The 12,915-nt window shown below is 42.1% G+C and overlaps 1 protein-coding gene across 1 annotated transcript; it reads left to right on the forward strand.

The window, feature by feature from the left end:
- The first annotated feature begins 930 nt into the window (after positions 1–930).
- Positions 931–11,574, forward strand: neurl1b (neuralized E3 ubiquitin protein ligase 1B). Its single transcript, XM_061287667.1, has 6 exons — positions 931–1,205; positions 6,256–6,497; positions 6,649–6,982; positions 8,237–8,971; positions 10,104–10,229; positions 10,799–11,574. Exons 1-6 carry the CDS (start codon positions 1,175–1,177, stop codon positions 11,044–11,046), a joined length of 1,716 nt encoding a protein of 571 aa, XP_061143651.1. The 5' UTR covers positions 931–1,174; the 3' UTR covers positions 11,047–11,574.
- Positions 11,575–12,915: the final 1,341 nt, after the last annotated feature.

A 12,915-nucleotide genomic window follows, 5' to 3' on the forward strand; every position in this document is an offset into this window, starting at 1 on the left:
GACAATGGGTACTAACTAATCAAAACCCTCCACAGAGCAAAGAACAAAAATCACAGCGGTCCTTTAGTGCAAAAAGTATGCCAAAAAAGTAATGACTGGCAGGACAAGCAAAAGCAACACAATGCCGGGGGAATGGTGACAAGCAATGAACAATAACATCCGTGCTTACCCTGCTAATGATGACAGCCAGCAGGTGCAATGCAGAAGACTCCACCCACCAACACTCTCCATGGAGACGTCAACAAAAAAACAAAACAAAGCAGGGTGCTGACAAGATTGTGACAGTTAACGGTCCATGTACTATCGTCCACGCTGAATTTACTATACGGCACACTAGTGGAATAACTGATTAGTAATAAAACAATTTTTAAATTACTGCCTTTCACCAGTTGAAGCCATTTGCCAATTTGGACATTTATTGTAGCATTCTAGCGGTGCTGGAATTTGTCAGTGGGTAACCCGGCTGACTTTGGCCATGGCGATCGGTATTCAAACCCATATCAGGATGGACGGTATTGTCTAGTTGGGTCTTTTAGTAAAACTTTTTAACTCAATTGTATGGGTAGTTTTTATTTGGTATTTTTTTATTTTTATTTGAGTCATTATACGGTCTCCCCCCCAATATTTACGTGCATCATTTATGTTCAAACTATACAGTTACAGTATCTTACAACAATAATAAATCTACATAACAGGAATAAAATCTGCCTTGTTTTTGATGAACACTTGGCCCTAATATGCCACTGTATTTTAACACTGGCTATGATGATTGTCATTTAGAAAACTAAATATTCTTGAGGTGATGTAAAAAGTTTCTTTATTCTGTGACTATTGCTGCTTGCTGTGTCTTTAAAGTGGTGCGGACAGTGGGAGGGAGCCGCTCCTAAAGAAAGGAGGGGGGGGGGCATTTGCGCGCTTCTCGGAGGTGTCCGCCTGCTTCTCTTCCAAGCAAAGGCACACGCTCAAGACACAGACACACACACGGTGGCGGTTTTGATCAAAATTCACACAGATTCTTATTTGCATTGGGAAGAGAGACAAGAGGGAGGGAGAGAGAGCGAGAGAGAGGGAGAAAAAGAGCGAGAGGAGAGACAGTACACATGGATGTGCAGAAGAGCACTGCAATAATAATCTGGATTAATTTCACAGCCAGTGCGCGGAATTTGTGGACATAATGGGGAATACCACACCCAAACCATTAATAGGTGAGAATTGTGCTGATCATTGTGTGAAAATGTGCGTGAATGCGTGAGCGTGTGGTCTTGGTGCCATTTCTTCCACTTGAGCTCGCTCAGCTTTTGGAAACGAGCTGCACATCACGGGGGAGCTGAGCATGATTCTACTGGAGCTCCCCCTGCAGCTATCTTTCTCCGACTGTAATCTTTTTAATCATTTGTTGCACGAAATGCTCAATAAATAATTTAACTTGAGTGTTCCCAAAGGGACTGTGTGCAACTGAGGGTCACTGTGGTGGTCCATCTAACACCATCATGACCACCTTAAAGATGGAGCAAGCTTACTTGTAACTATCGTTTTGTGCCTTTGTTTACTTCATAGTAGGAGCATTCAAATTTTAATGATAAAATAGAACGGCGTGGTTGGAGATGAATACAAAGGCACATCACTTGAAGTTTTGATTTTGACACAATGATAGGTTCTGATTTAACAATTACACGCATAATTGAAGACTCTAAATGGTCCTTAAGTGTCAATGTGATTGGTTTTTTTTTGTTCATAGTATGTGCCCTGTGATTGGTTGGTGACTCTTACAAGGTGTTACAAAGTTAGGTTCCAGCTTGCCCATGACCGGAATGATGACAAGCGACATAGAAAATAAATGGATAAACCACTCCCACATGTAATTACAATAGTTGGGCATAATCCTTCATTAATCGATAATTGATATTAAAAAGTCCTGACACTTGTGTGAATTGATTGTTGATTAATCATGCCATGTCTTGTCAGCAGACCGAGGTCAATTAGTGGAGAGTGTGACGTTCAAAGCAAACATGGTGAAACAGCATTTAACTGTTTTGCTGCACCCAAATGGAACAATTACCATTATCCTTATATTATAAGTATGAATGCTTACAAAGCTAGATTGAAAACTACGATTATGGTCTTTTAAAGCATTTCAAAAAACTATTTCCCCAAATCATATTATTTTGGTAATTTTAGTAAACAACTTTTTATTTCTCTTTTTAACTACTGATTTTTCAAACTGTTTTGATGTCCTTAATTCTTCTGTTTTATTGTGTGTAAATTATTTTGCCTTTAATTTTTTTTTTGTCACTGTAAAGCACACTTTGTGTATAAAATGCTATATAATGCAGCCATTTCTTGAAGCAATGGAGGAAAAAACAGGTCATTTGGCTTTATCCAGCAGAAGCGCTGTTGTTTTGTCTTGAACTCATTGTCAAAGTGGTACAAAAATGATTAGCATAAAGTAACGCTGTTTACATTAAGAGTACAATTCATAATATAGCTACTGTTTTGTCACCTGGGGTAGTGAAGTCAAAGATTTTCTTTACAAAAACGTTCTTGTGGCTCTCATTCAACATGGCCTATTCATTGAATGCACTGAAGCGTTTTGGCGACAGAGACTCTCCACGCTCTGCTTTTTAGCCAGAAGTACATATGAAATGAATATTGTTGACGTTTACTGTAAAACACATGAAGTCAATCAAATGATTGCCAGGCAAAGACTCTTGCTTGCCAATACTAGTTTTGTTTTTATTGTAATAGAATCATTTCCTTTGTCTACTTTGTCCTGACACCTCAAAGCACTTTACTCGATAATCAGTTCCTGATGCTTTGATTTACTGCCTGTCCTACTCCCACACCCACACTCATGCTAGATACAGTGTGGTTACTGCCACCGGCACCCCTCCGACGCGTAGGTTTGGACTCAATTAGTCATTGTTTGGTGAGAAAGAGCATTCGCTGCTTGCATGATACGCACTATATGCATTGGTTTGAAAGTCTCCTTGTCCCATTCCAGAATCTTAACAGTCACTGTGATGAAAAGTTTTCAGAATGATGCTCGTGGGGATCCTTCCACAAAGGCTCAATAAATAAGGCCGTGACATTCTCATAAAATCCGTCAAAACTAATCGCTCTTGAAAATCAGAGACTTTAGCCTAGAGAGGAAAGAGAATAAAGCCCCCTCTTATATGGACGATGGGCCTGCTTCTTAAGGACAACGTCCATATTACGTCAAAGTGTCTCGTGCTTGTGAGGTGTGATTACAGTGCTTCCCCGGCTATACGTCATTTCAAGCGGCCATTTTTCACAAGTTTTCACCGTATGCAGACAAATAAGCTAAGTGCCCCTCTGTGCTGCAACATGCCGGAAAGAAGGAAGAAAAAGAGATGTATCAAATGTAAATAACAACCAACAAAAGAACTTGAATAACAAAAGAACATTAACAGAAAACAATTGCTGTAAAATAATGAAGACAAGCAAGTAAAGATAAGAATTTGTCCTAGAATTGAAGTCAAACAAAAAAATTTGGACACACTGCATAAGTCCCTAAATAACCCCACGTTAAAAAAAAAGCATTCAAGTTCCCTGTGATGAAAAGCTGGTGGTGGATTGAACTACCTCAGTTGTCTGAGGAGTGTTTTTTTTTTTTAATTTACAGCTGGAACACCCAATAGGTGTACAAGACATGTTTATGGTCCTCCAGACCATTCAGGACCACAAGGCTTCCAGTACTGATGGACTGACAGTTAAATTTTCTCTAGCATTTTAGCCCACAGCACATTAGTGAATGTCTTTAACTCTCTTGCCCCAAAAAGGGAAGGGACTAAAATAAATTGGCTCCTTGTGTAGCTCCTCTGCACGGACCGCAATATCCTCTCCAAACCCTTGGCTATCTTTCTGAGAAGATTTTATTAAGTTATCCACCGGGATCACCTGCATTGTGTGCAGAGCAGGTGGATGATGGACAATATCAACCAAATTGGAGAAGTTTTCCCCATTCACTGACTTCTCGCATTCGACCACGTTGAACACAGCTTGCTCTGGGAGACAGCATGCGCGGATATCGTATTCTGATGGTATGATAAGCAAAAATATTGACATTATTAAGATTACAGCTCAAATATCCTTTTTGAGAAAAGGAAAAACAATGTTTTCCCATCAAACACAATTGTAATTAAAAATAAAAATGAAAGTGAATATTTGGTTTGCACAGTGCGTCTTTCAACATGCTCCTTCCCTCCTCCGTGTAACTGCTCACCCCATCCCCATCTGCTTGCCAACAAGGAGGAAAAAACAAGTTCAATTAAGAGGCGGTTCATTTAGTCAAATCTGCAAGCAGCCAATCATATCGTGCTCTGCTTTAGAAGGCCCCTCAAAAAGGAAAAAGTGAGTATATTAGCAGTTATTGAAACCTCGACTTTTAAAACCAAGGTGAACTGGTAATCGGCCCATGGCTATAGGAGACGATGACCAGGTTTGGGTTCAGCACTGATCTAATTACTAAGATCCAGATGTTGTACATACAAGTCCATGAAAGGTGTTCAGGGTAACAATGGCTTTAATGCTTTCTTTTAGAAGCATTAATGTGTGTGACAGGGTTGCGCATTGTACTTAGGTGCAGTTTATGATGCGAGACGGTATGTCGAATTGGCTAGACGAGGCTCAGCCGTTTGCATGCCAGGTTGAAACACGAAGCAGTTCAACTGTTACTCAAAACAGCACAATCATTTTCAGATTTGTACCAAAATTCCAACGCCTCGTGCTTGTCATGCGTCGCATCTTCACGGCAATTCTTTTTGTGTGATTCTGTTAACTGAATAAGTATCGAATCAATTAATGACACTCAAAACAACAGCGATAACTCTTGAAACGTTCCTTACAGCTGAACATGTCACTTTTGTGTCACATTCGAATATACTGCTACATATTTCAAAAAACATAATTTGTGGCAAGGCCTAAAGTAGGACATGCATTGTGGAACATTTTACAGTCATTTATGTACTTTTCTTCTGCGTAAAGACCGCTTTGTTAAAAACCAGCTGACATTATCGACCATATGATATTATACAGCTCAATTTGATTTGATACAAAATAAATGGTCTTAAATCATTTTTGTTTGATTTCTGACCCTTGATTAAATTCAAAACAATAGAATGTCTTGGGGCGCTGCATTGTATGACACTGCAATAAAGGATAAATCTTGTGAACAGTGGGAATCTTTCCTGGACTATGAGGAGACAATAAGAGGGCTATTGAGTTTGTTTATGCTGCTGGCCAAGGATTTTGTCAGTCTTTTGCACATTAAAAAGATCAACACCAGCACGTGAAGACGTGACTTTCTCTTGATGTGATTATCTATTGTCTTGTGCGATGTGACCTTTTCAGCGTTGGCTTTGTAAATACTCTCTTTGGGGATGGCGGCATTTTCTCATCTGAAAGACCTTCAGTTTCTATCACCACTTGAAAATGTTTGGCAGATTTGGTTCATTCAAGCACCAATGACTACAGTAGTAAAATACTTTGGCCATGATTAATTGTAACGGCATACTCACACAAACAAAACATTTCTGCAATTTTCTGTGTTACCGTGAATCATTTGACCACTAATATTTTCAGTATGGCTTTACAAATTGCGTCATGTCAAAACACATACAGGATAATACTTTAAAAAGTACTGTATATTCAGTAATGGTGAAAATTAACAATTCAAAAATATATCATTATTTTATTTATTATATCGTTGCGTTTCATATTATAATTACTGTCAATGTTTATTGTATTATGCGTCATTATATATGATTTATAAATTCGACAAAGAAAATAAACATATGAAACAAAATTTGAGCTACTACGTTGAATGTTAAAAATCAATAGATTAGTTGGATATTCGTGCTTACGTATGTAAATACGTACTATCCCTTCTGTGGTTTTGTACTGTGCGATTGCAGTGTTTGGTACAACAAGTTCTTCTTCAAGCTGTGTTATGTGTTCAAAGAGGTTGTTGCGAGGTGCATAGTGTCAGTGTGGGAAAGGAAGTGTCTAAGACTCTGTGGGCTCTTTTAAATACGTGGCCTTTGCCCTCTATAGCAGCGATTCCCAACCAGGGCGGCGTGGCACATTGTGTTGCTTGAGAGAGCGGCACGGGTGCTACATGCGGGAAATTGTCCGATTGCACTTAATAAGAAATACATCTTTATTTAGCCATCTCTGCTAATGACATTCGTATTTGGGTTATTCATCAACTTCTCTGGTTTGACGCTAAATTTGCAGATGCGACTCTGCAAACCCGTCCAGTGGCAAACAGGCAGTACTACACCTTGCCCAACAATGTGACCGCACATGAGAGAAGGTCGGCGCATCCAGTTAGCGTCAGTATGGAGTCCCCCCGCTTTCACCCCCACGCCAAAGGCAAGAACATCCGGCTGGATGGGCAGCTTCGCCGTGCCACTCGCAAGAACAGCTTCTGCAATGGAATCACCTTCAGTCACAGGCCCGTCCATCTCTACGAGAAGGTCGGTTTGCTTCGACTTGTTGCAGAAGTTCATATTTTTAAAATAAATTGGCCGTTTCACCGTGCCTTCACTTGCACCCGCAAATAACTGAGATGTTAGCAGAGGCGTTTTCACATCCTTATGTACATCCCTAATCATGCTTCTGATTCAGGTGAGGCTTCGTCTCACCGGTGTGCACACCGGCTGGAGCGGAGCGCTACGCTTTGGCTTCACCAGCCTAGACCCCAGCGACCTGATCATATCCGACATCCCCAAGTACGCTTGTCCAGATTTGGTGACACGGCCCGGTTACTGGGCCAAGGCGCTGCCAGAGAGACTTGCCCTGAAGGACAGCGTGCTGGCCTTCTGGGCCGATCGTCACGGGAGGGTTTTCTACAGCATCAACGATGGCGAGCCAATCCTCTTCCACTGCGGCCTCAGCATTGGCTGCCCGCTCTGGGCCATCATCGATATTTACGGCATCACTCAGGAGGTCACGCTGCTGGGTAAGTGTCACGTTAAACTGTCTCAACAAGCTTCCTCAATCTGAGCCAATACACTTAGCAGCATTCATAGCACTATTAAAATGATGTACAATACAATTGCAGTATCATAAATCCTGCTGTATGAAGACAATAATAATCCGATTGGGTTGCTCCATTGACTTTAATAGAAGTCAGCCTACACGGCTCAATAAAAGGCACCGCAACCATAAGAATATTTGGAAGTATTTGGAATTATTTTGATCGGTAATTATTATCATTATAAACTATATAATGAGTCCAAATAGAAGAATAAATAAATGTTGCATTTTTTACTCAAGGGAATAAGTCTTTTCTAATAAAGACAATTAAGTTATATTTTAATTGTACTTACTTAAAAGATCAACTTAAAAGGTCAACTTGAAAGCTCATGACGGTTGAACATTGCTTTGACCGCTGGCACTACTAAACCTCAGGAACATATTTACATAGTGTCAATAAATACAGAGCTAATTTAAGCAGCTTCCAAAGAGGGCAGAGAGCAGCTGTGCCGGCCAGTTCCAATGTCAACTTTGGACTGGACATATAGGTAGTAGCATCACGGAGTGAGCAGCAACATACATGGGCGATACCCAGTCTCCATTTGGCCGAATCTCTCACTCCTTCAACAGACTTTCGCCATTTCTTTGTTGCGCTTCATTGGGCCCCTTTGTGTTTCCATCACCGCCTGCCCTGTAGTTCCCTCCCCGACTGTGTTTATATTCAGTCTGACAGGAGCTATAGCCATGTTTGGTCAAGGCGGCAGATCCCAGGAGCTTTGGTGAGGGGCCAGTGAACTCATCTGCTCTACGCCATCACTAGAAATAGTCATGAAGGAATGGACCGTAATTCAAATGAGACAGGACTAGTGCCAGATTGGTTTACAGCACTTGTGTTACAAAACCGCTACAATGCAGCAGTGTAGTGAGTTGATAGTAACGAAGGAAAATCACGGGCACCGTAATAAAATGGCCATTGGATTTGTGGAGCTATTTGTATTCAACTGGAAAAAGCCCCTGCTAATTATGCAACCCGCGTTATGTAAAACTCTGTGTAAAGCTAAATTTTTGTAGTCGCACAACAGCAACATTGTAGAGGAAAGTTTGCGTCTAAACACACCAATCTTTAGAGTGCTGCCACTCATTGGGATGCATTTCCAGCCCTCGAGTTTCATGGCTCAGGCTTTTCCAAGAGACGATTCTTATATCATCAAGTCATGCACTTTTTCTGCCCATACAGAAAGCACGTTTGCCGAGAGCGTTAGATCGAGCTGCCTGAGCGCGGCCCGCCTGAGTGCCTATCTGCCCCAGAGCAGCCACGACTCTGCCAATTACAGCAACAATCAACTGGAGAACAACCAGGCCGCCGCCGCCAAGATGGCCAACATCCAGCTCCATACTTACACTCAGTTCATCCCTTGGTGTTCGTCCAACTCATCCTCCACCAAGCCAGCCTCATCTGCCTCCAGCGGATTGTCCCGAGTGGTCCGCAGCCTCCCCTCCTCGCTGGACGGCGACCTGCACTTTCACCCCATCCGCGGTTCCGACATCATACTGTCCGCGGACCGCTCGGCCGCCTGTATTCACTTTCTGGACAGCAGTCGGACTCTTGTGTTCAGCGATCGGCCGCTACACCAAGGAGAAACTTTATACGTAGAGGTTGGCCATCTGGGTCTGCCTTACTTCGGGGCGCTCTTGTTTGGTTTGACGTCCTGTGACCCGGCCAGCCTGCACGCCGGTGACCTGCCGGCCGACCCCGAGGTTCTGCTGGACCGCAAGGAGTACTGGGTGGTGCATCGCGGCTTTCCCATGCCGTGCTCCGGGGACGTACTCAGCTTTAGCCTGCTGCCCAGCGGAGAGGTGCATCACGGGGTGAACGGAGTGGGACGCGGCAGGCTGCTTTGTGTGGACTCTTCTCAGGTGCTGTGGGCCTTCTTCGCCTTGCATGGGGCTGTCAACAGACTCAGGATACTCGGTAAGTTTCGAGCAGGATTGTCCCTCCTCCAACACGTGTAGATTCAAACTATCAGGATTGCTACAAGTTTTTTGCAGAGCTTGCTGATGAGCTGAAGCAGAACCAGAATATAAAGCAAGCAAAAAAAGAAGCAACAAACGGGATCCGTTTAGGCCCCAAAAGCGTTAAACAAGCGTTAAACTAAAAGAGAACAAAGTGGAACGTCGCCCTCTGCCAAGGTTGTTTGTTACAATAAGTGAAAAATTCATGGAGCACTTTATTATTGTTTTATGCCCTTCTGTTTCTAAAATGGCCCTTTCCTGCTCTACACAGCATGACGCAAGACACAACCATTTATGATTCTCTGGCAAAGCAATCGTTCCATTGTGAGACAAACAGTCGAAGTGAAAAGAATTATTTAGAGGAGGCCACTTCCTGGTACATAGAGAATGACCTAAGATGACGGGACTCATCCATTTTTAACTCGTGGGCGCGGGAAACTGTTCCATCGTGACTTGAACAACAAAAGGAGAAAATAAATACCCCAAGGAAAATAAAGTCATGCAGCGCTACACAGTATTTGTGTTTGTTTGTTTCTCCATCCATTTGATGGTTGGAAGATTATTTGTGGTTCACCAAATGGTTTATGGGACTGGATCATCTATCATTTTAGGGTTGGGGGAAAACATTTCTCGAGAGTAATACGGGAATATTCACAGATCGTGATTTAACACACGAGATAAAACGGTTTTATAAGATCCATCTGGAATGGATCCAGTGATATGGCTTTGACAAACTACAATGCGGTGAGCGGAGGTTTGTACAATAAGCAGGCATTACAATGACAAGAATGAGTTCAACTTGACCACAGGGTCATTAGAATTGACAAGTAGCAGCAATGTTAACTTCATCTTCAGTCATTGGTGGCTGAGCAATCTCGGTTTTTAAAAAGCTCATCTATCTGTTGCAGTCCCAAAACTCCCCCACAAAGTCCCATCATCTGGGAACTATTTTTTAGAGACCCAACATCATTAGCATCAAAGAAAGAGAGACTCCAAAGATCCTAGCAGTTTAAGGCTGAGCGAGCATTAAGTAAAAATGATGCACTTCCTATTCTGCATCACCGCATACCTCTATTATCTTTGTGATCCAGGAACGCAGCAGCCAAGCCCTGCCTCCACATCTCCCGGCACCTCCCACAGCAGCAGTCCAGACGACAGCGATTCAGATCTGGCCTTTAGTGTCAACAGATCCTCCTCTGCGTCTGAATCCTCTCTGGGTGAGAACACTCCTACAGTACATCGTCGGGGCGCGTTATGAATGTATCATCTTGAATGGGCTACACATAATGTGATTTTAAATATCATATCCTATGTTAAAATCTGACAAGTAATTAGCAAGTAGCGACGGTCGAGTAGCGACACCATTTATCGCAATTGGCCTTTTTTCAAGGTATCGGTACTTGCTATTGCCGCCTTCTTGTGGCTGTTTTAGGATCAGGAACTAGAAATTAAAAGCCAGCCTTATTTCAAGGTATCGGTACTTGTCATCACTGCCCGCTTGTGGCCGTTTTATGATCAGGAACTAGATATTGAAAATTAGAACAGAAAAACACCATTGTTTTCACACACTGAAAAATTCTATATTCGGATCGCTCTTTAAAATCACCTGTCATTGTTTTTTGGCAGAAATTCAGTGTCAAAATCACTAGTGGTATCAGTGAATAGTTGAGTACTCCAATTGGTATCGGTCTGTGGTATCGAACACCCCTGCTCATAACTAACACAAAGGACTTTTTAAAGAATTTTTCCCCAACTGTGTTTTTGAAACATTATCTCTTCTACGTAGTGACTGCTCCCAGCTCACCTCTCAGTCCTCCCGTCTCTCCTGGCCTGGCCGGCTTAGAGTGGCCCTCTTGTGAAAAGAACGGGGAATGCACCATTTGCTTCGACCAAGAAGTGGACACGGTCATCTATACGTGCGGCCACATGTGCCTGTGCAACGACTGCGGACTGAAGCTCAAGAGGCAGATCAACGCCTGCTGCCCAATTTGCAGGAGGCCCATCAAAGACGTGATCAAAACATATCGGCCGTGATGACTGGGGCTCTCATTCTCTCAGGCCTGGTTGGACGCCAACTGCAGATTAGCCATAAGAGGACATCATTGTGCCAATGGGATTTTGTATGTTAATCATCTCTCGAGATAAACCAAGCTTCACTGTCTAATCTTAACCAGACTGCATATATGAGCGCCGGTATTTTTGGTAAAGAATGATGCGATGTATTATATCCTGATGTTTAATCATCAGTTTGCTTTCTAATGTTGCTACATGTATTCATAATACAGTAAATGTCTATTGTTGCAGATATTTAAGGCTTTAGTTGGAAAACGTGGATAAGAGTTTTAGTGCCTTAGATTATTATTTTGTCTCAGTTTTGTTTTAATTGACAATCCAGGCCATATTTTTGAATGTTTCTGATGGAAAGTGCTGATTTAAAGGCACCCCAGAATGTGTAAGCAGTATGTGGACGGTAAATGAAGTCATGTTTGGAGAGGTTGTTGTAAATGAAGAGTCTGCTTTTTCACATTGAGAGAAAAATAAAAGTGAGGTAATAGATGTAAATATGTTATTCAGAAATGGGATTCATTATTTTTTATTGTAGGGTTTTAAAATCTGTAACGGGGTCCTAGATGGGCCTTTGTAATGAGTATGGCGTAACACACGGATGTAGTGGTTTTTTACAATTTATTTACAAAACCCAAATAATCCATACGATACATACACATTCACCAAAACCATATTTTAATCATCAACTAAATAGTCCGTAGGTGTGAATGATTGCTTTTCTACACCTTCTATCCGATTGGCTGCTAATCAGTTCTGTGACTGTTTTCCCCAGCAAAATGAGATATGGTATTTCGTGATAACACGTTAGTGCCCTCTTGTGGTTGTAAATGGAACAAGCAGTTTCAAGCTACATTTAACATGAGTTGTGATAATGAGCTATTGAAACAAGCCTGGCTTAACGGCAAATCAGAACATTAGAATTATGGGGGAAATAGCTCAAAGGGTTCAGGGCAATCAAAATGGGTTATTTTACAAACAATACTAATAAAATCAAAGTCAAATTCTGCTTTATTGTCAATATCTTCACATGTCAAGACATACAAAGATTGAAATTACGTTTCCTACTATCCCACGGTGACAAGACATTACACATTCAAGTAAACAATACAAAAGGAAAGATGAGAAGGCACAGACAATGAACAGATAAGATCAATGAATAAATAAGAAGAGCAACTTGGTGGAAATGGTGGAATTGCGCATACAGCAGACAGTCAGTATAATAGTGCAAAAGTACAGGAGGAGTAATGCAAGTGGAGTAGTGCAAGGCAGCCATCGTGGCCCAAAAGGCCAGGACGTCATATAGCCGAGGGTGGAGGCAGGGAAAAGATAATAGTTCGATCCCAAAATGAATACCCAGGTATGCAAGTCCCATGTGTCAAGCAAAGACAACTGGAACAGAAGACGAACTGAAGACAAACCCAAAAATGTTACCTGTCGTGAGGAGAGAGCAAGGAGAAAGAATGAGCACAGCACAAAGAATTTAACACCACAGGTGCCATCACGCAGGTGGACCCACCTTTCCCTCCCGTGGGAAACCTCCCACAACAGGCAGGGGAGGGCTGTGACACTCTTGAAATAAGGGCACATCGAGGGTCAAAGGTTCAGCAGACGAGATAAATTTCATAGTTTTGTACAATTTAACAAAATGTCTTTGTTCTTGAAGGCTAGATCTTTTCTACACATCTCAGTGAATCATTTTGACCCGATAGATCGTCTTGGAAATTGGATTGGCGCTGAAGATGTCACAACTCATCCCCAATCGTGTCCATATTGTCATAGTTTCTGTTCGTGTGTCTGTGTGCTCACCCCTCCCCTCCTGTGTGCCCATGATCAGTG

This window comes from Syngnathus typhle, linkage group LG1, assembly GCF_033458585.1.
Source record: "Syngnathus typhle isolate RoL2023-S1 ecotype Sweden linkage group LG1, RoL_Styp_1.0, whole genome shotgun sequence".
Taxonomy (NCBI): domain Eukaryota; kingdom Metazoa; phylum Chordata; class Actinopteri; order Syngnathiformes; family Syngnathidae; genus Syngnathus; species Syngnathus typhle.